General features: G+C 43.5%; 3 protein-coding genes across 3 annotated transcripts; 2 read left to right on the top strand and 1 right to left on the bottom strand.

Moving 5' to 3' along the window:
- Positions 1-1,304: 1,304 nt before the first annotated feature.
- BCR41DRAFT_11941 (hypothetical protein) lies at positions 1,305-2,272 on the top strand. The gene is made up of 2 exons (XM_022019445.1): positions 1,305-1,386; positions 1,511-2,272. The coding sequence occupies exons 1-2, from the start codon at positions 1,377-1,379 to the stop codon at positions 2,206-2,208; spliced, it is 708 nt and encodes a 235-aa protein (XP_021886793.1). The 5' UTR covers positions 1,305-1,376; the 3' UTR covers positions 2,209-2,272.
- A 3,654-nt stretch (positions 2,273-5,926) lies between these two features.
- Positions 5,927-18,134, bottom strand: BCR41DRAFT_382971 (hypothetical protein). Its single transcript, XM_022027402.1, has 8 exons — positions 17,858-18,134; positions 17,346-17,753; positions 14,299-17,079; positions 12,520-14,205; positions 7,982-12,399; positions 7,555-7,879; positions 7,214-7,470; positions 5,927-7,113 (listed from the first exon to the last, which is right to left on the bottom strand). Exons 1-8 carry the CDS (start codon positions 17,925-17,927, stop codon positions 6,067-6,069), a joined length of 10,992 nt encoding a protein of 3,663 aa, XP_021886792.1. The 5' UTR covers positions 17,928-18,134; the 3' UTR covers positions 5,927-6,066.
- A 6,253-nt stretch (positions 18,135-24,387) lies between these two features.
- On the top strand, positions 24,388-26,226 carry BCR41DRAFT_376329 (kinase-like domain-containing protein; the record flags this gene model as incomplete). The annotated part of the gene is made up of 4 exons (XM_022027043.1): positions 24,388-24,876; positions 25,132-25,545; positions 25,665-25,801; positions 25,899-26,226. The coding sequence occupies 4 exons, from the start codon at positions 24,388-24,390 to the stop codon at positions 26,224-26,226; spliced, it is 1,368 nt and encodes a 455-aa protein (XP_021886791.1).
- Between the last annotated feature and the right edge of the window lie 284 nt (positions 26,227-26,510).

Raw genomic sequence — 26,510 nt, 5'->3', positions numbered from 1 at the left:
ACGTAACCGTAAAGGAGTAGCCTCGTAATACTAAGCGCCGCCAGATATGTTGCTGATATCACTCTACAAGTGAAGACCACCGTTGACAGGTTGACGCGGAGGAGACAAAAGTATGGTCGAGATGGAGGAGAATCAGCAAGATGATTTCAGTTGGTAAATGAGCTGAGGCCCTGTGTCAGAGATGTTACATCTTTTGTATGCATGGTCCATGAAAACAGACATTGTGTGCTTGCCTATTTGTTTATTACGTTGTATCAAACTTAATTTGGATCCTGCATGCTTGGGATACAGTAGTAGGCCTTCTTGAGAGAGCATTCACAACGGTCAGCGAGGATGATGGGAGAAAGAGAATGCACATCTCTTTCCTCATGACCTGACCTGATTCATCCCAGCTTTCTCATTCCTTTCCTTTGTCTTGTCCGAAAAAAAAAAGAAAATAAAAAAGAGAGAACACTTTCCCTTTTTGAGACTGTTCCTTCCACCAGCTTTGGAGAGCTTTGTTATTCTGCCGCAACCATGACCTCTCACTCGTCCTCCTTTGGCATATTCACTCGAGCCTTGCCGCTTCTCTTCCTTTGCTTTCTATCCACTCCATTCCAGGTTATCTCAAGCATTCATGCACAAATCGCTCCAATCCCTAATACTCGAATGCCATATGCACAAGTGGGATCAAAGTTTTATGTCCAGAGCGGTCCACGCTCTGCTAATAACACATCGGTTTTCTCGTTAGATCTTACAACATCATGGTCGGTCGATACACCTGCTTGGACAGCTGAGGCTTTCGGCGATATCCCCAATGACCCAGATAGTTGGGCAGTAACCGATGATAGATCCTTAGTGATACACTACCCGAATAATGGAACCTTTAAGCGAGTCAATATTACTAATCCCAATGCACAATGGAGAACGATTGACTTTTTTTGGACTCAGCAGTGCCTTCACTTTGCACATGAGATTAGTATGGATCTCAGGACCGGATGGACGTATACCTTTTCCATGGATTTGCCAACGAGCATGTGTGTGGACCAAAGAATATCACAGTCTCCATACATACGTCGGATTCCCGATGACTTATTTGGGCAGAGAATGATTCATGGTGCTGTCTACAACAGTGCCAGGGCATCATTCATGTTAGGGTACAGGCGATTAATGGACAATGTCTGGGGTTACCTTTTGGAATACTCGATCGATACCAATTCATGGTCACTGTTTGTAAATGTCCACTCCACTCTTATTTCGATCTTTACTTTCTTTATTAAAACGGTCAGTCATCTATAGACTCGATATGACTATTGACTCAGTACTATTCATCTCCTGTCCATACCTTTCTTTAGAATGTAATAGGTGAGGAACCAACCTTTAAACGTGAAAACTGCATGGCCATCGGTATTGTTTACTATATTCCTTACTCCTTTCATTCATGTCATATCTGTGAATGTAGTCCGCATGAGCAATGATTCTAATAACTGTGCTTTTATGCTCCTACCTCCTTGCGCTTTGTAAATGATAGATGCAAATGGGACCAAGATTGCTGTCTTTGGAGGCATTCCCGGGTGGGCGGAACCACCTACTCCTGAACTATATGTGCTGGATCTTAATTCGAAAGAGTGGAGAAAGGCTCCTAATGCGACTTCGCCTCGCAGCTTTCCTGCTTGTGCCCTGGTTGGGGACCAATTCATAATCTGGGGTGGCCAGAATACTAAAAACCCAAGTGGTGATGGATCAATGTTGTTATTCGATCTATCCAAGTTTGAATGGGTTACAACTTATACACCTCCGAGTTACCTACTGCCCACCAAACCGACTACCACCGCGTCTCCAGGAGCTTCAGTAACGTCTGAGGCTCCTGCTCCGACGAAGAATGAATCTTCAAGTATTAATATTGGAGCCATTATAGGAGGGGTTATCGGAGCCTTGGCTGCTATAGCGACTGTTGCAGGAGTGTTCATTTACAGGCGGCGGAGACAAAAGAACCAGAAGAGCGAGATCCCTGAAGCGAAAGATGTCAAGCAAGGACATGCTCCGCCCGAATACTATGGCAAGCAAGAGCATGGCTTAATGGAAGGAGTGTCTGAGGACTATGGCAAGACTCCAGTTTATAGTCCTCAGCTGATAGACAACACCTCACGTCATCCTCAGCAAATGCCTCTTCTAGGTCGGAACCCTCATGGAGAACTTGCTCTAGAACACGAAGATATAGGGCAGTGAGCCAATTATGATTTGAACAACCATCCATCTGCACATAAATAATAAAAAATCGACATTAGATGAGTAAAGTGGCTGTATTGAAAAGTCTAATCAACGAGGAGGATGAGCAAAGAGCGCTTGGCTTATGTCAAAGCACAACCCTGTCCATGTATTCTCTTTCACTCTCGTTTCTTCATTTCATCTTTTTTCATGTCACAGTTGACTTGTAGACTTCCCTGCTTTTTAACCGGGTATTATGTTCTCCAGCTTTTTCACTTTCACTGCCCCTTCTCGAGTTGTATTTATATTCTTTTGGGAGTTTCCGTTCCTGATCCTCCACTATGTCTCAACTGTTAGTGCTCCAACAAGTCCCGAAGCAAACATTCGTATGCCTTTTGCCTAAATTGGCTCGAGACTCTATCTCCAAGGTGGGCCGTATGACAAAAAAAATAAGCCATCTTTCTCTTGATCTCGCGGTGTCATGGTCTCTTGATACCATGACACTCCACAAATATGAAGATATCATAAGTTATCAGGGACACATCAGAATAGGTATTAACCAAACACTTTACATTTACGATAATATTTTTTAAGACAGCCAGCAAGTTAATGTCGATGATACAGGTGCGAAATGGTTCTGTTACTTCCCCCAGGCCGGGATTGTGCAGGCCCCTAAAGGACTTTGCTATAGACTCTCGAATAGAAATGGTTTTCAGTTTTGTCTATCTCTCTAACAATATATGTGCATGCTCGACCATTTTGAAAGGCATGAGAAGCCCACTTTGTCAGTAATGGCTCACTACCGATTCATCCCGGCTTTATTAGGTCTGTTTCCGATATCAACAGGAACGGTGTTATGGGGGTTATAGGCTTGAAGGGACATCAACGATTTACACCACAGAATATCGAATTGACTCAAGCCCATAGCCAACTATTGTAAGTGCTTCATAATCGCCAGAAAAAAATGAAAAATGAAAAAAAAAAAAAAAAAAAAAAAAAAAATCTCACTGAATGATGACCACTTTTAGCCTGTGAAAGGATATGCTTCTACCAATTGAATGTACGACTGCTTGATCATTAGTGCGTATTCCTTATTAAAAGATGTTTTTTTTTTTTTTTTTTTTTTTAGTTCTCTGATATGCCATTTTTCATACCTTTCTTTTATCATTAGATGAGGATAGTACAAATATTGTTGTCCTCGGAGATCTCACTCTTGTATCTGGTGGTCCCTCAGGCTTTGTCGTCCCTCCTTAAGAAATCCTTGTCCTCGACCTCAATTCAGGAGAATGAAAGAAGGGTCCTGATGCAGCTGAACCATGGGCCTACGCTGCTTGTGGTATTGTTAGTGATCGGCTCGTAGCTTGATGTGGTGAAAAGCACCCGACTACTGAACCGCTTGATTCAATCATTATGTTCGATTTGGCCAAGTTTGAGTGGGTCGCAACTTCTTCAGGCGACCATCCATCGCTCACATCTCCTATCGGTCCACCGCCTCCGGCTGACCCTGTACTTGCGTATTGGAGCCATAGCAGAGCGAGCAGTAGCAGGGCTGGCCTTAGTAGCATTCATTGTAAGCGTGTTAATCTATAAAAAACGAAAGCAAAAGCGGGGTTGAAGATCATGGTTTCACTGAACGAAAGATATTTGAGTATGAAGATTACCAAGTGAAGGTGAACTATATCAAAAGATTGCCGTGGCCTTCACGCTATCCCATCATCGCGCAGTCCCCAAGAGTAGCCATATTTGTGACAAAGCCCTCAGGAAACATTTAGTCTAGCTTATGCCCATGATCATAGCTATTCGGATCGTATTTTAAGTAAATAGTTTGAAGATATAGTAGTATGCGCTACAGGCTTCTACTATATATGACTTTCATGATACCACGACACCTTTTCGCATTTATCTCCGCATAGACAATGTTAAACATAGATTAGTAATTCTGATGCAGGTTATGGTTTGGTCCCAATGATTAATCTGCTTTAGTCCGCGGACTTTTCAATAAAAAGAAGCAGCTGGCCATTTGTGAGTAACATATTTTTTGATTTGGCAGATAATTTTAGCCAAAGATAAATAATAATGGAAGAGGGAGAGAGAAAGAAAGAAAGAAAGTAAGGGGGAGAGAGAGAGAGAGAGAGAGAGAGAGAAAAAGAGAGAAGAGAATATGTTCAAGTAAAGAGGTAGGAAGGCTATTAGAGCAGTCCAGTAATTAATAAGGCGAAGTAGATGAATAACAAACTTTCTGGGGTAGAGTAGTGATGCAGGAGAGTGAAGAACTAAATGAAGCCTTTTATAATATCCTATTCTACATCTCCGCTTCCGTTTTTTTATACACTATGTCCTGTCTCTCTCAGATTCATCTTCGGCCTTCAGATGCACATATACTTCAAAAATGGATAGTATAAACGTATTCACTATTTCGCCTTTACTCCTTTGCTCCGCTTGTCATTTCATTAGCGAACTAACCTAAAGTGGACCTTACCGCCAAAGGAGAAAGAAGATAGTAATAAAAAAGCTATTTAAGGGGATAATGAAACACTTACAATAGTTGACCGTGAGCTTGAGCCGATCTGGTATTATGTAATGTACAACTGATGTTTCTTCTTTAAGCCTGTAACCTGCCATGTCGCTATTCCTGTTGCTATTGCAAACAGAGTCGACAAATTCAGTCTCCATCAGTAACGTGCCAATTGCTGACAAAGCGAGCTTCCCATCCCTTTTCGAAAACACCAAGTACGCAAATAGTATTGTTAGAGAGGTGACAAACCCGTAAATCGCTCCTCTTTGGGAATCTGTAGCAAAATCCACTAGGAGCTCACACTCACGAGGCAGAGGAGTGGCAGCAGTACTCCATTTTGCACTCGCATTAGCGGTATTGGCTCGATAGCTATCATAGGCTCAACCGTGCATGAAAAGCGTTTGGTTGATGCCAATACAAAAGTATTCCTGATTACTTGTGGAATCCCCGTACTCGTGGACTGCTCAAGGGACAGCATCAAGAGGCCATGATTCTGCGAGATCAAGAGAGAAAAATGATACATTTTTTTGTCTTACGGCCCATCTTGAACATGCAGTCTCGAACCAATTTGGGCAAAGGGCATACGGGTGCTTGCTTCAGGGCATGTTTGAGCGCCAACGGTTGAGACGTGATAGGGATTTAAGAATAGGAATTCATAAAAAACAGCGATACGACTCGAGAGGAGGCGGTGAAAATGGAAAGGTAGGAGGACATAATATGCATGTAACACAGTCCTTGGTTTGTTCTGGAAGAGGTTACTCAAAGACAAATGAAGCAGATTAGTCAATAAGTCAACTACCGATGGCCATGCAATTTTGGCTTCTCTTAGTTGGATGCTCTCCTGTTGCTGTCCTTTTACATTCATCTCCAAACAGGCAACATGTCTAGGTCGATATTCTGAATTAAACTATGGTTAGCTGTCAAGGGGTAATCGACTTTTGGCCTGCTAAGCTTTTATAACGAGCTAACGAGCCTGACGAGCTTGAATAATTTGCTCCGACAAATGATAGTGACCGAAAAAAAAAAAAAAAAAAAAAAAAAACTACAATACCTCATGCTTCTTTCACATTGGTCACTTTTTTTTTTTTTTTTTTAAAAAAACTGCTATCACTTCTAGCGCCGCTTTACTAACCGCTATTCATATGCTGGCTAGATTAGCGAATTCGCTTCACCGAAATTGAATGGATGGACTTATAGGTCAAACCAATATGCTACTTCTTTCTTCTCTCATTCATTTGCCTGTAGACAAGTACATTTTAACTTTTCATTCCAGAGTGTAAATGGACAGGTCTAATGATCTATCTTGAATGGCTTTGTATATCTATTGCTCAAAATTTTGCGCTTTAGCAACTCTTTCTCCACAATTACGATGAGATCAGGCTGTGATGTAAGGCCTTAAGAGTCTCCAGTTGACGCGCGTGATATGGAAAGAATGACACAAAGTAGTCCAGCGCTTCTACCCACTTGCGTAAAGAATCTGGCCACACTCGAATCTCTGTCTCATCTTGTTGCCGGTGGTGGCCACCTTGGATCGTAAATCCATTCGCCCCTGTCTGAACCTGCGCTCTTTCTACGTTCCCATCATAATCAGCTGTCACGGATCCTACAGTTCCTGACACTGCCAAATTTGCTGAACCTACAGCAGGTCCAGTCGTGCCTGTACCTGTGCTTGATCCTGCCTTCCTTGGATCCTTCAAATATGCGGGTGACCATATCTGAAAGATGCGATTACTGAGTAACGTGCAGAATAGTAAACTTGCTAGCTGGAAAAAATTCTCTCCGGTCTTGATCGTACTGTAATACACTAATTGATCCACCACGTATCGATATTGGAACTCCAAATCGATCAATTTACGCTGTGTTTCTTGGGCTTCGGTGCTCTGATAATGAGGATGATGGGACGGGGGACGGTATGTTGTTAGTGGTGATGCCCTACGCCCCAATCCTAGCATTCCTGCGACTGGTCCAGATGATGGAGAAGTCGCCATAAGTGTCGTCAGTCCGCTGCCTCCATTCATCAGTAGCGTAGGTGATGAAGAGTGACATGGACTGTTCGACCCCAAGCTCGATGGACTGATTCCGCGATCAGGACCAAGTCCAATAGAAGCAGGATAAAGGCCGCTTGCTCCTCCGAATCCTATATTAGGACCAGATCCGACATTTGATGTACTGTTAACTCCTGTGAAGCAGCCGTTACTACTGCCCATTGTCACTAAGACCGCATGGCTATTGAAATCGCTAAGGAAGTTGACAACATGCTGCTCAATCATGCCAAACGCATATGAACTCTTGTACCCAGATGAAAGCTGGAAATTAGACACATTGCCAAAACTGATTCGCAGTGGAATCCAATAGTTTTCTAATGGTCTATTTCGATTGTAGATCGTGATGTTCTCTTGAACATATCTTTCCTGTTTTTTTTTTTTTTTTTTTTTTTAAAAAAAAAAAAAAATTAAAATCATTAAATATCTCGGAATTTAGCTTGACATTGGCAAGTAAAAAAAAAAATACCTTTCTAAAATTCTCAGCATTGCGCAAGAGGGCTTTCATGTTAGGTACAACACGAATTTCATGTTTATGAAATCCATCCACCATTTTGTCCGGTTCTGGATATTCCAGGTTGAAGTACATGGTATCATTGACGATTTCATATTCCAACGGGATGCCTAACAAATTGGATATTCCGAGAATCATATAATCCTCCGTGATTCTCAATTTCAATTCATCTGGACTATCTGATGACTGTGCTGTTTCTCGTATGAAGTGGCCTAAAAAATTTGTTACTATGATTAGGAGGCACTTTCACTTACAAAGTTGATATTCAACACCGATACCGTCAATAAACTACTTACCAACAAAAGAGACAGAATCTTGCCAATGCACACGAATCGCAGGTAGGTAGCACTCTGCAGTCAGAATAACCACGTGTTGATAATCTTTCACCAGGCGGCAATTGATGTAGATTTCTATAGTCTTCAACTCCATCTCGTCAGGATCGCGGTATTCTCCGTTATCGAGAGCGGCTTGGATAGCAGTAGATGGCTTTGGGAAAAACCGAATATAAATGCGGACATGGTTTTCAGATGGAACTGTCAATGTCTTGAACAACTTTGCAGATGTTCGAGATGTTGAAAAAAGAATTTCAGTACTGTCTGAGGGAGACAAGTTCGATTTGAACTATTTTTTTTTTAAAAAAAATAAATAAATAAAAAGATTAGAACTTTCATATTTAGAAGGAAAAAAAAAAAAAAAAAAAAAAAAAAAGTAGGCTAAACTTACAGTGAACTCCATTGGAACTGTCTCGCGGTTGTAAACAACCAAGCTTCTTGCAGTGTACTCAGAACCATAATACAGGTTCTTCATGTCAATAGAGGAAGAATTCTTATAGTCAATGCCGTTTACGTAAACATCAAAGACACGATTGCTGACTTCATTGCCCTTGGTCGTTCGCCTCAGATTCTGCCGAGCAACCACTTCCATTGTCACACGCACCGTCTTTGTGTCTCCTGGATTATCCACATTCTCAATTAGAAGGTATGTAGAAAACACATTGCGCACATTAGTGGCAAAGCTAAGTGTGATGGTGTGCACCGAAGATGATCCACTCGACAAGTGCTCCTCTGAAGGCGGTTCTAGTGTGCCATCTAGACGGCTGATCTTAAGCCAATTTTTATCTAATGATGAAATGGTCCTGATACGATAAGACACGCGGTCAAAGTTCGTATTCTCCAATATTATCTTGCGAAGAACATTTGTAGACCCCATATCTTGTTGCCCGAGATCTAATTCATAGCGTCCTCCTTGCGAATCGCTAGAATCGATGCGTTTGCAACCACGCAAAGAGATGATAGGATGCAATAAACTAGACTCTAAATCTGTAGAAGCTTGTGGCTGCATCAACAAAGATCCACTAACACTTGTGTTGGTCACGAATGTCTCTTCCAGTTTGTTTTGATGATGGTGTGGGTCAACACGTTCATCCTCAATTATCTGTCTCTTGTTAGGCTTTCGGTGCTCTCTGCTGTCAGAGGAGATGCTTATCAAGACACGCTGTTGTTGTCCAAGACGTGAGTTAAGGTTACGGACATATAGCTTGATATCTTCCGAGATAATTACGTGCGGATCGATCAGCTCTACAACCAACTTGAATTGCTGGCCCGCCTCGATAGTTCCACGATTGTTAAAGTCCAATGGCGTTACTTTGATTATCTCCGCTGCAGGATATTCCATAGGGCCTTCAAGAGCAACCTGGAACTCCAAAGGAAAATTCATAGACAGATTCGAAATAGTGATGGTTGCTTTCTGGGCACTTGGGCCTGATCCATCGTCGGAAATATCTCTTGATGAAGCGTTGTGTGACGAGTCTGGCGCCGAGAGGTTCTCATCATCACTCTCGCCTTCATAATCTGACGTCTCCAGTAGGCTTTTGAAAACGATTCTTTGAGTTGAAAGTGAGAACATTGATCCTTCAACAAGGGTGCCACGGATGGAAATAGATTCTGCATATCTCATTGAAGTCGAATCATCATCTGTATTAGAAGGCTTGGTTGATACCCATAAGTTTCCGAAGGTAAGTCCTTCTGTCGTGCAAAGAGCAGAAGTATCACTAGGAAGCCGCGACCCCTCTTTGGGAAATGCTCGAATGCGTACCTCGATCGATCCACGAGGACTGAGAGAAATAATACCACGGAGTGGAGAATTGGAAAACCGGGACAAGACATCTAAATGTACATAGTCGATAACATCTTGAGAAAGGGTTGCTCCAATTTCAAACCTAACATCTTCCGAGGATTTATTGGTGATCGTGAACCATGCATCACAAGGAAGAGCAGTTGAAGGCAAAGGGTGCATCAACGGAGGCAGAACAAGCTTTCCATCCATAAGTCGGTCAAAGCCCAATTCAAACCCAGTCAAAACTGCGGCCACACTAACAGACATGTCGTTTTCTGGGTTTCTGAGGTTGAAAATCTTGATTGGAAAAGTTCGACGTCCTATTTCAAAATTTTCAATCCTCTTTGGATCCAATAGCACTTCAAAGTATTCAATACCATGTCCATGAACTGTACGCCTTGTTGCCAAATTGTGTGCAGATTCAGTCCCACGGCTATTATCGCCACTTTCTGCGAGAGATAACTCCATATAAGGCTCCAAGAGGACTTCGTATTGAAGTGGGATGTCACTGGAATTTCTAACCTCGAAGCGTCCCTTAGCTCTCTCCCAAGAATTGTAATGGCCGATTTTTCCAAGTTCAATCATAACAGGTGTGACGGTTCCATAAGAGATACCAACGTTTGATGTCAGGCCAAGAACCTTGACTACTTTCTTCTTGCCTCTGTCCATAACCATCAGATTACCGGACAATGAGACATTTTCACCATTCTGGAGTCGCTCAATATCGTTAGAAGGTAGATCGGGTAATGGGCAAGAAATGAGAAGATGAATCTTTTCCTTTGGAGGCACCCGCACAACGGAGCCACAGAAATGAAACCCATCTATTCCTACAGCCTCACTTTCACCAATGGGCCAGGTCTCCAAGCCTGAATTGATGTCAACATCTTGCCAGAGCGTATCAAGCCCAATATCAGAGAGAGGAACAAGCTCCATCGTCTCATCACTGTCGTTTATGAACTCGATCCATTTCTCTTCAATATGGGCTTGTGGGTCATCAGATGAAGGCTGAAAAGAGACGTATACCGGCGCCTCTCCTCCATCCGAGTTTCTCTCTTCGTGAACGTTGACATAGACATTCTCCCAGGTAAAGCTTGGAAGGCTAAGACCTTCTCGTGGAACACCTGGCTTGACCTCCTGAATCTCGGATAGATCTTCCAGCGTCATTGGACAAGCATATCCTTGGCCATGAGCGCTTGTAAGGAGCTGTCGTGGATCAACAAAAAGTCGCACCTTGATTTCAATCTTCTGGGAACAGTTATTCTCATTAGTTACTAAGATAGTGTCCATGAATAACCCTGGCGCAGATGCCGTAACGCGAAAGCTGATCAACAAACGAGAACGGTCCGTCGGCGCGACCTCAGTCGAGTCTTGGTCGCCATAATCCTTATTATAGTCGTCTGACAGCCTCTTATCAGAGCGAGAGTGATGTGAGGGCGATATTTTATCGATATCCCAACCATCAAGGATGCCACCTGTTCGATCTAGTATGATATTACCGGAGAGAGATTCGACATGAAAATCTAATGGTAGCAGACTTGACATGTTTTGCAACGTAAATGACCCATAGACTGGCTTGCCGACTTCAGGCGTCCATCCAAGATTCAGAAGAGTGTCGGAAACTGAGAGGATCGATCGCCCAATGATAGATGTGAATTTGACAGTCTGAGTAAACACCTGCGTTAACGTTTCCTCCATCTCCTTTGAATTGCTCGCGGCTGAGACCAGAATTTCTTCTGGAAGCGAGATTGTAAACTTGATTCCTCCCACCAATGTACGACATTCGCTATCTCGGTCTTTGTTTACTGCGCCAGAAACTGTCGTAGTTCGTCGGGCTGTGCTTCCACCAGCAATTCCCCCAAGTAAATTTGGCTGAACAGCAACCCACACAGTAATCATACTTCGTTTTTTTAAGAGTGTCTTTGTGACTTGACCTTTCTCCGCTTGCTCATCAAGGTATATTCCAACCTGCTGCGATAAGTTAGATGCACACGCAATATAAATGTCGTCATCAGTGATATTTTCAACCAACAGTGGCGTAACTTGTGAATACTTGCGGCCCGTGTCGACATAACAATGTCCTAGGTCTAACGTAGCAGAATCATCCACGGAAGGGAAGGCGAGGTACTGAGCTCGATGAGAGAAGCATGTGAACACGTACTCATAAGACTTGTTGGTGTTCAGGTTGATCACTTTGAGAGAATCGTGGAGTCGACCAAGATCGGAAGCAGAATATTCAAAGGTGATTCTCCGAACCTCCTTCGAACCTAAACTTCCTGAAAGCTCGCTTTCTTCAAAGATAAAGCGCGAACTATGGCTAGGAGGCTGTATGAGCTCGATTTTGAAAGGTAAGCAATCGTCACTAGAATTGGATAGTGTGAAATAAAAACTGCTCTTTTGTCCATGCTCTATCTTTCCACCATCAAACTGTTTGGGTGACAACATAAGATGCTCTGTGGGTGAGCTATGCTCCGAGGAAGTATCACTTGTAGCTGCATTATTTGAAGGTGCCTTCATTTCAGGCGAGATAGCATCCAATCTAGCAGAAGCATCAACCCCATCAGCACCATGCTTAATGGCCTTCTTCGCAGCCTTCTTTGCGGCTTTAACATCAGCAGCGTCTTGGTCGATTTCATTATCCAAACAGACGGGGGTCTTGCACTCTACAGTTGCATAGAAAGCAACATCGCGACAAATATCCCGATTCTTGTGCTCATGAACATAAATTTTTCCTTGTAGCCGCAAGCGATCTTTTTCAGTTGTGCCTACAGGTAGAGGGGTCTGATCACGTACGGCTGTGAAATATACAGAGACTGATTTTGTTTTCCCGCCATCCAACGTGAAAACAATCGAGTGGTCAGTTCGTTTGAACTTTGGAGTTTCTTTGGCTGCTGGAGCGATGACAGTGGTAGACGATCCAACGGTATGGGCCCCGGCTCCTTTGGATTGAGAATCCGCTATTGGTGAGTCAATGAGATCTGTTTTCGGAAGCTCAAAAACCTTCTCTTGTGTGGGAGTGGCATCATCCGCTATTAATTTGAATTGGTTGTAAGCCAATCTCCATGTTAGCGAGATAGAGATAAGAAAAAAGATGCATGGATATAAATAAATATATACAGAATTCAATCTATTAGTATTTCGAAAATTACCTGATATATTTGAAGTTGCCGCTTTGTCCTCGACACCGCCTTTTCGGAGTAGACTCAGCCGAGCTGTCACCTTTAGAACCTTATCCTCTCGGCCTTTCCTCTTTGCAATTTTGAGCTTTTGTTCCAAAATTTCAATCTCATCTTCCATCTCCTTAGTGACAATTGCTTGACCAAGAGGATCATCTTCCATGGTAAAATCAATCTCACCCCCATAATGGTGAGATTCTGTCGAAAGGGGCATCATTTCATGAGGATCCACACGGACTTCAAACGTCCTGGTTTGCTTGGTAGAGTTAGTCACAGTTATGCGCCTAGACTCAGTTTTTCTCCCGACATAACAGACACCAAAATCAAGCTCCTGTGTATCGATAGAGAAGTGCTTGGGCTTACGAATATTGGCTTTAACACTCAAGACCCGGCTACTGTCTGGATCTTGAACATTCTCGATAGCTAGCTTCTCATGAAACGGTCCTGAGAGAGTTGGCTCAAACATAAACTCAACCTCTTTCTTGCTGTATCCGCGTACGACACCGCTCTTTCCATTAATTAAGTGGATATCACCTGAAGCAATCGAGCCAGATTTACGAATGTGATAAAGCAATGGTTCCTTGCTTCGATTTTGAATGACAATTGTCTTTGTTCGCCTGTCACCCTTGTCCATTGTACCAAAATTGATGTTGTTTTGACCAAGTTCCATGATGCTCCTTACGAGAGATGAGCGAACTACAATCTCCCGTAATGGAATTTGTGTGAGATCGCTATCAAGTAGTGGCCGAAACTGCGGGTGACTCGCTACGGTCTCATGGTCGAAGTCAATTAGCCGTAGAAAGATGCGCGCATCCTGCTTTTTAGGAATACCCTTGATATGGTCGCGGAAGGTCGATGATGGCGTGAATAGGATGATGAGCTGATGCTCCGTCTCAGGAGGGACGCTGACCACTGAGACAGGCGTCAGCTCTCCAGTAGTTATAGCGTTCTGAAGCTCATGTGTAAGCTTCATTCTTTCTTTTACAAAGTGCTCTTCCTCCGAAGGCTTGAAAAAAAGCATAGCTCCACCAGGTGCAGAGTTAATATCCATTGCAGACAAAACGCTGTCCAATGATCTTTCGCTCAAAAACGAGCTCTCTGGTTGCTCCGTAGTCACTGAAGCTTGACCGCTCCCGTCATTTTGGGGCGTCTTTTGGTCATGCTGCCTTTGAGAAAGTACTGTCGATCCATCTTGTCGTTTAGATGTCCCATCACTCGCTGTAGTGCCACTCGTTTGATGCAGACTTGCATGTATCCTTTGAGTTCGATTTGATTCTGTAACACTACCACCCATTCCTTTTATAGATCGTTCGGCTGACAGAGATTTAGAACGGGAAGTTGGCTCTAAAAGCTCTTTCATGGTGGGAATCCGTCTCAAAATTTTCTTGCTTTCGCGTGGCCTGCTTGTGGCAAGATCCAGAAATTTTGCTGGAGAGGTACCCATAGTTTGTGAAACATCGCCATGAAACAGAATCGCCTTTGCTTTGAGAGCCAAGGTAGAGGCTAATGAAGCTCCTCCAATAACTCCAGATGTGCCCGATTCTGAACCCGTTGCTGAATGTTGGTCACGAGTATCTTGGCGTCGTTTGAAAAGGTTCGTTCTGGGCCCATCATTTGCTACATTGCCTACACCGCTTGCTTCAATACGTGATGACGCTGCTATTCACAAAATAAGGTATCAACAACTGTCGACTAGTGAAGGAAAAAAAAAATACGAGAGGGGAAGGGAGATAACGAAGGCAATAAACGTACCTCCACGGCTAGATATAATTGTAGGGTCGGTAGTAGGAGCGCCATTTTCGGTTTTTGGCTGCGAATCAAAGCTGTTCGTCAACATGCCATTTAAATCATTTATATTGATATGCCCGTGAGCATCGCGGGCACGTTCGTACACAGTCAGCTCACCGCCTAAACTCGTAGTGATCTCAAGAGTAAGCCACTTGCGAGTGAAATTTGAAATGGCAATAGTCCGCAAGCTTATACCACCGACTACTACATTGCCAAAATCCAAAAAGTTTGATCCACTTGGATAGAGAACCCGGTAAAATAGTGAGTGGAAAGTAACCCTATTTTTATCGATGTTAGTTGAACGGACTTCAATAATCTGATCATTGGCTCTATTGGTCAGGTTGAAAAGTGTAAGCTGTTTCCTGTAATCTGGATTGACTTTGCGTGGATAAATATCCAATTTGAGTTCCGTACTGGATTTTGCAGGTATAGTGATAGCCCCAGAAGGTGAGCAGTTCAAGACTTTGCTCTGGAAATCCAGCCGAACGGTTGCAGAGATCTCGGACTGATTTATTAATTTGATAGGCAATGATTTGAGTGCCCCGACATCCGTATCGCCAAAGTCCAACGATTTAGGCTCGATAGTCACGAAAGAAGTACAAGCTCTAGCTTTGCATTGAATAATCTTCCGGTCTTTTTGAGGGTTCTCAGAAAATGGTACAGATGATGCTGTGCCTACCCATGGCGCATACGAAACCATGATACGGAACGACTTTCGAAGTAATTTACCAGCTTGAAAATTTTCAATCGAGGAATCCCTAGCCGGTCGATAAGAGGCTATAACAGTACGTTCCTTGCCTGGTTTCAAGAATAACTCCTCGATTCGGGTCATTGACTGGTTGCCATGAACAGGAGACTTAGGTCCATGCATTTGGCTCTGGGCCAATTCCCTGTCACGTTGAGCCCCAGAAAATGAGATGGAACGTAAACTGAGGCGTTTCTTTTGGCCGACCAGCGCGTTAGAAGAATTAGTGGAATCCTGAATGCTGCTGTTTTCAGGTTCTGACTCAAGACCGTCCTCGGTTCCTTCACGCGATGCTCGTGCATGTTCTTGGTTGGCAAGATATTTTTCCACGTTGGAGTTGATCTGCAGAATATTGTCTGGAAAGAACCCCTCAGAATTAACAGGAGAAGCAGGTGCAGTATCAGGTACCAATCCTTGCTCTCGTCCACTGCGGTCGCCTTTAGTTCCTCCAGAGTCTGCAAGGCTCGGTGATATAGGAGTTTGGCCAAGGCTACTTGGCGAGTAGGCCCTATCCTCCATCCAATCACGAAGACGACTCCTACTCACGTTCAGCGGTGATGTGCTCTGCTCCAAATGATCCATATTCGCAGACGACTCCAATCTCCGAGGATTTTCATGCCAAGTTGCTGACGGTAAATCTGATTCCAAAAGAAAATTCCCTTCCTTTGTCAGGTCCTGAGAGGGCTCTGATATTTCCGTCCCAGTCTCCGTCTGGATATCAAAAACCACTTCTGCCCCTTCCACATTTAGATGGACCTCCATTGGTGTCAAGCCCGTGTTACTAAATGTTATAGGCAGTCGGGACCATACTCCAGCGCAGCAGTCACCAAAATCCATTGTATTCCCTGTCGAAATTGTGAGGGTATCCTCGCCTCTCGAAACTGCCCGGACTGTAGCGTGGATACTGGCCTCTTCAATGTTGGTGGCATCATTTAGGTTTTCTAGCAACAAATCATACAAAAAGTCACCATTCTCGACTGGACGAAAAATGACACGAATCCTGCGATAGCCGTAACTTTGAATGGGCTTTGAGCGTATAGTCCTTGAGTGATGAACCTGACCATGATCATTCACATGATCAACGCCTTCCTTGATGTCGTTTCCACCAAAAGAGTCTTCATAATCAACAAATTTCAACCAACTCTCCCGTGATGTGCTGCCAACATCCACAACGTTCAATTGCCAATAAAGTGGGATCTCACTACGGTTCCATATCGTAAAGTCTTTGACTGATTCTTGATGCGCTACACAATCTTCAAAAATGATCCCGGTTTCTCCGATATTGGAATACAAAACTGATTTACAGACTGTAGACCTGAATTTAACTGTGTGTTGATAGTCCGCCTTATTAGTTGTGATTGCAGTAGTAATGGGGTTCATTGCGATGTTTGTACTATTTAATGAAGCCTCATGTGAAGGACCTATTGTATTCTGATTTGTCGTGCCTGGAGTAACCATTACTGTGGACAAAAGGTCACTGGGGAACCCATGAATAGATGGTGGGGAATTGGAGAGTGTAATATCTGTTATAGTGGAGCCTGAATCTTCAGATTTACTTGCAGTCTTGTACCCAAAGAAGAACACAAGTCCGTTGACTTCAAAAGAATCAAAGTTGTCGAGTTGCTGGTCATTACTTTCAAACTCGTCACTTTCGATATTGCTTCCGTTCACAAGTCCATTGGCGGACATGTCACGTTGACGGTTCTCGTCATAAATCTGTACTCCATCGCCATGTGTACTACCGTTGCCAGAGCCTACATTAGCAGTGTCCAGGCTGATAGAGTTCGAGTCCCATTTGCCTCTTCTGTTCCCGCCACGCGGATCAGGAAGGAACCCAAGTATAATGTATTCAGTTTCGCCTGCAGCTATGGCCACTTCGTCGATTAAGTTGACATGATTGAAAAGTTGGTTGAATTGATGACCAGTCGCTGTCAATGATCCAGCCTCTGCAGCTGCTGCAGTATTGGTTGAGATGGTCTGCAAAGTACTATCAATAGTATCTAACACGAACCGAACATTTGAAAGGATAGAAGGAGCCAAAGCTTAGTTAATGAGGCATAAACGAATAAAACCAATAAATAAATACTTGAACATTTCAGATTGGAACATGAAGGAGCTAATCAAGGGCAGACACTCAGAAGTGGTAAAAAAAAAAAAGAGCGCTTGTAAACTCAACAACACCCGATAACCACATCCACAGAAGTTTCCAAGGATGGAGAACCAGCTCGGAATAGTCATCCAAAATGACGGTTGAGTTTGACCTCACCTGGATCAAACGGCAGGTTTTCGTTTGTCAGCTGAAAGGATATTTGCGACCCTAGACTAGATCGCATCTTGACAACAATATCAGATTGAGATATGTTTTTGATCCCGAAGCGATATAGTGAATGAAGTCCATTAAGATATACGTTATCAAACACAAGCCGATTAGGAAGGTTGATGAGAGTGAAAAGTGGGGTTGAGGAATTTGACAGGGCATGGTTGCCAGTGGTCTGTGGGTTATTGTTTGGATGAGCATATCCTGCAGCTGCAGCATAGCTACTATCACTATAGCTAGGAGGAAGTGGTGATGAGATGGGAGATGAAGACGGTATTCGATTTGAGGCTACAGCTGACTGCTGTTCTGTAGTTATTTCGGCTTCCTGTAGTTGTAAAGGGTAATGAAATGATTGATCTATTTGAAGAAAAGAATGAAAGTCAGTGCACTGTTGGAGGCAGTCCTGTTGTTGAAAGTGGACGTTACACCCATACTTCTGTCTGTCATGAAATCCTTCATACCATTGCTTTCGGCTGGATTGTTGGAGGAATCATTTCTGTGGGGAGCCATTGTTGGTGTAGTATGACCCATGATTAATGTTGAGTTTTGATACAATGTGGAACAAGAATACGAAGAATTGGTCGGTACACAATGAAGAAAAGAAATGTGTGGGAGATTACTTCAGATTCTAGAACAACTAATCAGGTGAGAGAGTTAAGCCTTAATTTAAAAAATAAAAACAATAATAAATAAATGGTAATGAGGGATCGCGTTGAAGTGAAAAGGAGTGCTCTGGACACTCCTTGTCTGCTTGTCTGCTTGTCTGCTTGTCTGCTTGTCTGCAAAGACTTTTTTCCGACCGCCTTAACTACGTCACGTTATTCAGGGAATCCTTGTTCTCGTCTTTCCTACGAGCTTCAGTCACTCCACCTACCATTCTCAACAGATTATCAGCTTTCTTATTATCACTGTAGAAAGGCTCCAGTTTTGTTGACTTCCTTGACACACGCCGTATAGCCTGCGACATCAACCCTGTCACTGCAGTGAGGGGAAAGGCTGCCTTCGATATCAGTCCCGCCTTACTTTCCTGAGCTTCGACCATCTGTGCTGCTCCAATCAAGCTACTACAACGTCGTTTGTTCTATAGCATGCTGGCGAATTTTGCAAGCACCGTTCCTTTGTCCTTGATATCCTTAGCGCTGCTTTGCTCTGGCAACAGAGCACCGGTGTCTACGGCAAAAATTTATCTAAGGGCAACGCTACGATAGTCTGTCCTACCGAGGATTGATGCGAGAGGCGACTCTAACCCCTTCTATTTGATCACACGCGCCTCCTTGTCTTTGGATGCACAAGCCTGGACTAGAAAGCCGCCTGTCCGTACGCACATAATCATGCTCCTTCCTATTACTGTTCAAACGATGCCTTGACTCCTATACTAACATTGCCATGATACCTTTGTCCGCCCATAATATCGTCCTCAAGAGCACCCACTTAACTCTCTGGATACGAATCCTTTTGACATAATACGAGGGAACTGGATGCTTATGGGGTTCTATCAACCAATCTGGTAGGCCTTTGAGTTATAGTCCGGCCTTTTACGCGTTGGTAATTTGGTCTCCTTCTATTCAGCAGTTCAAAGTGTGTACACTCATTGTCCTTAAAAAAACTATTCTAAAATTATTGAACAGCAGATGTCATCGACTTTGAGATGTCTCTTCATGAAAAACATGCCATTTATCAAGGATAAAAGAGGCCTATGAGAAAGCCATCAAATATACACATCATTTCTTCGCAAGAGCGAATGAACAAGAGCCTAAATCCATTCTACTGATAGCCAGGGTCCAAAGACGCATTTTCTTAATGTACGTGTGAGGGTGCTGGGGATACATTGAACAGTTGATGGCTGTATTTCGGTTCATGTACAAAATCAGGTCATCCATCACAAATCAATGGGATCACTTATTACACTGGTGCAAAACTTGCTTTATTTTGTTTTGGTAGTAAAATCTGGGTGATTTGAGAATTAAGTGAGGACCAACCGTTCCTTTTATGATCCCCCATCTATGGATGATGGATTTTCTATCGCCAACAATTAATACTTCAAGCACATAATGGATATATTATATTTCTTATACTACATTCAAGTCAATTGCTCCTCTACGTCTCTTTACTCAGCCACACACGGGTCACCATCCTCTGCTGTTTCGTTCTTTTTGTCGTCCGTAGTAAACGCTACAAATATTAGAAGGCACCTAATTACCTTATACAAATATGAGTGCCTAACAAGTTTCAGATGTCCCTGTGCACCTGAAGATGAAGACCACTGCCTCACCAAAACCAACAGGGAGAACTTCAAGAATTGTAGTCAATGGGGTCCATCATGAAAGTGTCAGCATAGGCTCCGCCCAGTCCTCTCTAAAGTAAAACAATGTCATAGAAGGTTGTATTTATCTAAAAAGGGAAGCGTTGCAATTGAAGGGGGATGACAACTCCTTAGCTGCACGACGGAGAGCCTATCATGGAATTAAAGAGACCCGGTGATCCTTTAAGTGCTGAAACTTACCTTTTTTGGGTCTATCAGTCCCTTCTACAAGTGCCTGCCTTTTATGGCCGGGCTAGCTTTTTACTTTAGAGAGGGCTAAACCAGAGCCCACACTCGGTTCTCACAGCCCGAAAGCGCTATGCCAAATGCTATGACAACATGTGTGTTGACGGAAGGATTTTTATCAAATGACAAATGACCCCCTAATAAATAGTTCTTGCTGGCGCCATTGCTTCAGAACTTGAGCTAATAAGTCACACAGACGCGCATTTTCAGTAGCAGCAAAAAAAAAAAAAAATAAAGGTTGAAAGGGTGTCAAGGTGCATGGTATTGCATCTTATACATGTGCAATGCTACAAAACACATGCAACTTTTGCCCCTTTTTTCTTGAGTTTTATCCCTATCCCATGGAATAACTTGATTATTGGTGTTTGAATAAGATATCACAAAATATAACTCCATGGGGCCACTCTTTCTGTTTTTCTTTTTTGGCTCCATCATTCTTTTTTTTAACAATCAATCCAATCAAACAATCCTCTCATCAAAAAAATTTTTTTTTTGCTCAGTTTCTTTTACTGCTTTTGCCTTTGCGTTTCCTGCTCCTTTACTCATCATCCATTGACGCCTCCATCGACACACCTCCTGTTATTTTCTCTCTCCTTTTTTCCCTTGTCAAGTCAGCTTACTTGCTTAAGTCTGTGACCATCACTCGTCTTCAACTTTATATTACACTTACCAATCCAGGTTACTTTATTAATCAGTTGTCCTTCAATTCGACTCAAGCGATGCTGAGCACTCCTGCTCATCCTTCGCATTCCCCCACCTCCTTCGACACCTCCTCTTCCTCTTCTACGTCCTCTAATTCTTCTGCTTCTCCCTCCAATCCACCAAAGCGCTTGTCCTTTCTTCTCTCCTCTAAACGTGCCTTATCCGACTCGTCCTCCAACATGACCATAGCAGCCAGTCAGCTGCAGCAAAATCATAACCAACAAAGCAATGCCAATCAGGCTTCCTCCCCAGGCGCGTCTCAATTCACTCCATCTACACCCCAAGGCTCTTTCACACCACCTTCAACGCGCCCACGCCAACTTTTGCACAATGTAATCAACACCCCGCCTCATCCTTCAACTCTTGCACAAACACAGCTCCACCCTCAACCCATCCGACCTGCATCCCCTACTTCCTTTCAACGAACTTCTCCACCTCCACCACCTCCACCTCCACCTCCCATTAATACCACAGGCCTCGGTAGCACTGTCCCTATTCTACCTAACCCAGCTCAAACATCATCTTCTGCCTACTATCCTCCCGTTCCTTCGGCTTCGACCTCCGCTGCTGCCTCTATTTCAACCTCAGCTTCAGTTACTACAGGAATCACGTTTGTATCCGATTCCAATTCTACTTCCGCACCAAGTCCAACGATCCATGGCGAGGGTACCTATTCCTTGAACAATCTCCAGGTAGCGCTCAAAACTTGTTGTTATATCTAATAGCATTCTCTCATCAAGTCTATGCCAATACCTGACTTTGCCTTTATTTCTTTAAATACTTTTTTTTTTTTTTTACCAAAAAAAAAAAAAAAAAAAAAAAAACACAATGTTGTATTGTAAACTAGGCCAACGTTAGTACGTTGAGTCTCAACTCGCAACAGCAACAGCAGCAACAGCAGTATCAGCCCGAAGCTGGAGAATGGACTATAGAAAGAGTGGTGCATTGGCTCAGAGCTAGGCCACATTACGCATATTTGGAACCACTCTTTGTTGGTAATACACAGTCGCATCTGTTTGTCAGATTCGCCTTTTGATTATTATATTTGTGCTCACTGTCGTGTTCTCTTTCTCTTTTTTTCTTCTGTTGATCACAGAAAATCAGATATACGGGAAGGCATTCGTAGCACTGACAAATACAACTCTAAAGACATTGGATCCCACCAGTTCGTATTATCAACGGAGAAAACTCTTAATGGAGATCAAGGATGCTGTGGAAGGGACCAGGACTGCGACATCTGTCTCTTCAGTAGGATCCAACAACGCCCCTACCCCTTCACCAGCCTCTGGTTCACCCGTCCTTAATCGCCTCGGTTCTGGCTCTCGCCAAGTGACCATGTCGCCGGGACAAGCAACGCATTCGCCTTATGCGACCGCCAATCCTATCAACGGTAGTTACACTGCGCTTCCTTTACTTCCCGAGACTAATAGCAATCACCGCAACTCGATTGATCAGGATTATCAATTGAATTCAAGGATGTATCGCTCGCCAGTGGATGAAATGTCAGGGTCCGCCTCCGCTACACCGATGGTGTTGCAACCATCTATGAATCAACACAGATCATCTATTGATACTCTAGAGCCGCTAGAGGCTCTCCCTAATATATCAGACTACTTTGCTCCGCCTACTCGACCTGTAAACTCTCCGCGACCAGTGAGTGACCCCGATCTGAGGCAATTACCCGGACGACTGCCTGCCCAGGTCACCATTGAAACGACAGAATATAGCCACAAGATACCCAACATCATGCCACGACAATCTTCTATTGCCTACTCAGTTAATGCGCTGCGCCCTAATCTCAACATTCCTCCTACAATTGTTCCTAGAGGTAGTTCCAGAGATTATTCTATTACTCATGGATTTAATGCCCTTCAAACCAACAAAGGCATGTCACCAGTTTCCCCACCCTCACCTGGGGGACATAATTACCCCCTTAACCGGCCTCAGGACGCCCCCTCTGTCCCTACAAAAAATGGGCCATCGTTGAATGAGCGTAGAAATAATCCGTCGGTGCCTCATATTCAGACGCAAAGTCTAGTAGATGCACATAGCGTCAGCCAATTGAACGGTCAACGACATCAATATGAAGAAAACAAATTGAAAACGGATGCGACAGTAGTTGGGGGTACGCTTGGATTTGGCCGTAGACCTAGTCACAAGCGCAATCATAGCAGTGCAGATGTCATTCAATATCAACCAGCATCTTCCACTACACCTGCTGCTCCAGCAGGCCCTCCTAAGGCAAGTTATTGTCGATTTAATATATTTTATTAATTAATTGGTATATTAACAGTATCCTTCATTATTTGATTATAGCCAAAGAGTATTCAGGTCACGTTGGACAACGAAAGCTTTAAATATGTTGATGTCACTGGCATTGAGAATGCTGTTATGCTTAAAGAAAGGATTTTTTCAAAAATGCGTATATTGGCAGAGAAGAACAAGTACGGAATCTTTGAAACGAGCGAACTAGAAAGTCGTAAGTGTTAACAACATTTGTTGGTATGCGTGTCATCGATTTCCGAATACTTTAGCGGAACAGATATTCATTCCAGATGTATGTATATTTTTTTTTAAAAAAAAAAAAAAATTGTTTCAATACAAGTTGTGGAGGATCCTGCAAGTCGAGGGCCGCCTTTAAGCGAAAAAGAATTGATGGATCTGGTGCAAAATGCTGATAATAAGGGCACAGTCAAATTCCTGGTTACACCCATTATACCACTTATTCTTCCACCTGACATGGATATCTTAAATCCAAAACGAAACCCAGGCACACAGCCTCAACACATCCTCTTTACGAACCAAGGCCGTAACTCACCTTTCCAAGGAGATATTGGGGGGCATCAGCGGGAGCGGACAACAGACTCAACACATCATCTGTATCAGCAGGACCCATACATGGCATTCATGCACCCTACAGATGACTTGTGGGGTTCTGTTCACCCAAATCAACCATATCCGGACCCGAAGCGTCCTCACACCACTGCCCGATATCCATTGCAAGCATCTAACGGCTCTGTCAATACTTCGCCCTTTGGATCTTATCAGCAAACATATCGATATGGTGATAACCCACATAATCAAGGAGATGAGACTTGGCTCCCTACAGTCGGAACCAACAGTGCTAAAACTTCACCACGATTTGGGCCAGTCATCAACACTTCAATGGGTAGAATACATAAATCCGGAGCTAATTCGCCAAGTGTGGATGGAAATATGAATCACTCGCCTTCTCCGCTAAGTGGTAAGCGTGTACTCGCCAGAAATCCAAATCTTTCGCTTGTCATTGGCAGCAATACCGACCAGGATGGCAAGCTAGTAAACCATCATGTTCGAAATAATGATCGGTCGGCATCACCTGGCGGATCACAAGGCTATCGACCACCTCGAATGGCCAATAGTCATGATAGTGCAAGTCCCGGTCCCAATTATTACGAGATGAACCGGGCGAATCATCCAGGGTTTGGAGAGGTGCCGATGGTGGGAGCACAGGGCTATGCAACAAACTTTAACAGCAGCGGATTGCCTGCATCGCCATTAAGCGCAGGCGCTACTAAGCGAGGCTCACTTCAGCCTGTGGTCAAATACGGTTCCTCGCATTCTAACCTCAATTCACCAAGATCCGCGGAGGCGCCGAGATCAGCCGAGGGCGGTCCACGAAGTGATATGCATATGTTGGAAAACCATAATAGTCACCATAATGAGGACGAATCGGAAAACTTCTGGGGCGAGCGACCTCCTATGGAGTTCTTGCTTGAGAATTTTGGCCGATTCTTTCAAGATCATGACCTGGATCATCCAATCATTGAGCTTCATCCTCCGGTGCCATATGCTAGCTCTCCTATGGTTCCCGCTCAAACGATTCTAGGAGCCTCTGGATCATCGAATGCTCTGAAGAGTCACAATAGTCCAGCTATGACTGACGGTTGGGGTTCGAGCTCAACCATGTCATCTAGCCACATGTCTAACTCGCCGCCTCGCTCTGGCGTTCATACAAACAACCGTGGTAGTATCATTCACAAGAAATCCATTCGTGTGGTTGCGCAAGAGGCTAAGGACAGACTCTCACGACAATATTCTGGATCTAAAGTTATGCGAAGAAAGTCGACTAAGATGTGGGGTAGTCGATTAGCCGAAGTCATGCCAACGAACCAAAATGGACCATCGGTTGGCTTAGGTATGCATGATTATGAAGAAGAATTATCGCCAATTGCCGGTTCACCTGGTGTAGTGACACGATCATCGATTGCAGATATTGTCAAGGAGGCGGCTCAGGAGCACCACATCATCCCAGAATCACCCCCTATGACTCAGGAAGCGATGTTGAGCGAAGATTCCCATGAGAATCTCCAAGTCATCTCCACCTCATCCTCAAATTCAGTTCTTTATCAACAGCAACAGCAGCAGTCACAGCAGCGGGTGATACAGGTAGAGTCAGGCAAAGTCATGGACCAGTCCCAGCAGGGAATATACCAAAATCCACAGAGTGGTACTATCAAGACCTTTCAGTATCTCAAAGGTGGCCTCATTGGCCGTGGATCCTTTGGGCGGGTCTATCACGCTTTTAATCTGGATACGTGTGAAATGATTGCAATCAAGGAGGTGGATCTACCACAGACGCTTTCAGAAAGGAATTGTGATCGCCTCAAGACTTCGGTTGAGGCACTCTTTTCTGAGATGGAGGTGTTAAAGGACCTAGATCATGAAAACATTGTTCAGTACCTGGGCTTTGCACAGAATGAGCTAACGGCCAATATCTTTTTGGAGTATGTCTCTGGAGGCTCCATTGAGTCTTGCCTGAAGCGTAGTGGTCCATTCCCTGAGGCTGTGATAAGGTTTTTTACTAGACAAATTTTACTCGGTCTTGAGTACATCCATAGCAAGAAGATTGTGCACAGAGTAAGAAGAGGCTCGGAAGACCCATAAGGTTGAACAAGCACTTTACACATAGATCCAAAAACTAATTATTCTTTTTGTTTCTTGCTTTTTTCTGCGGGAAAACTCTTTATACTTTGTAGGACATCAAGGCCGCTAATGTATTGGTAGACGAGCAGGGTGTCTGCAAAATCTCAGACTTTGGAATCTCAAAACGAAATGCGCAGAGCCAAGGAGGATATGATGAGAACGTGGGCTCGCTTCAAGGTTCCATTTTCTGGTAAACATCTACTCTTCCTTTTTCAACAACATCAATATGAATGATATGGTAATTAATTATTATTATTATTATTTTTATTTTTTATTTTTTTTCATAGGATGGCTCCCGAAATGGTCACATCCAAAGCATATGGAGCCAAGGTAGATATCTGGAGCTTTGGATGTCTAGTGCTCGAGATGTTTACAGGCCAGCAACCATGGAAGGGCTATGCGCCTCAGCAAGCGCTCTTCACGATTGGAAGTAACAATGCTCATCCACCTATTCCCGAGAATATTTCGGAAGAAGGTCAAAGGTTCCTTGCCCGCTGCTTCACGACAGATGCCAATCTTCGACCGACCGCATCTGAGCTACTTCAGGATCCCTTTGCAGTGCCACCAGCCAACTTTAACTTTAATGATTACATCGAAGGAAAAATAACAGACTAAGAAAGGCTGCGACAAGAAAAAATCGCATCAGGTCAAATGCCTGCCGTCTCAATTTCCCCATCCCTATTCTCAGATTTATTTTACTATTACTATTGCTGTCATTATCTTTTTTTTTTTTTTTTTCTTTTTTTTTTTTTTTCCTATTTTAGTTTAATTTTAATAGTCCTACCACTTTAATCAAAAAGTTGGTTTCTTCATTCTTCGATCTCTTTCCCACCTTCCCCTCTTGCACTGTACTTTATCATCATGAAGAAGAGAAACCAGAACAAACAGCTTTATCCATA

The sequence above is a fragment of the Lobosporangium transversale genome (genome assembly GCF_002105155.1).
Source record: "Lobosporangium transversale strain NRRL 3116 chromosome Unknown BCR41scaffold_1, whole genome shotgun sequence".
NCBI lineage: Eukaryota > Fungi > Mortierellomycota > Mortierellomycetes > Mortierellales > Mortierellaceae > Lobosporangium > Lobosporangium transversale.
Note: the sequence above shows the minus strand (reverse complement) of the source record. Positions and strands in the feature narration are given on the sequence as shown.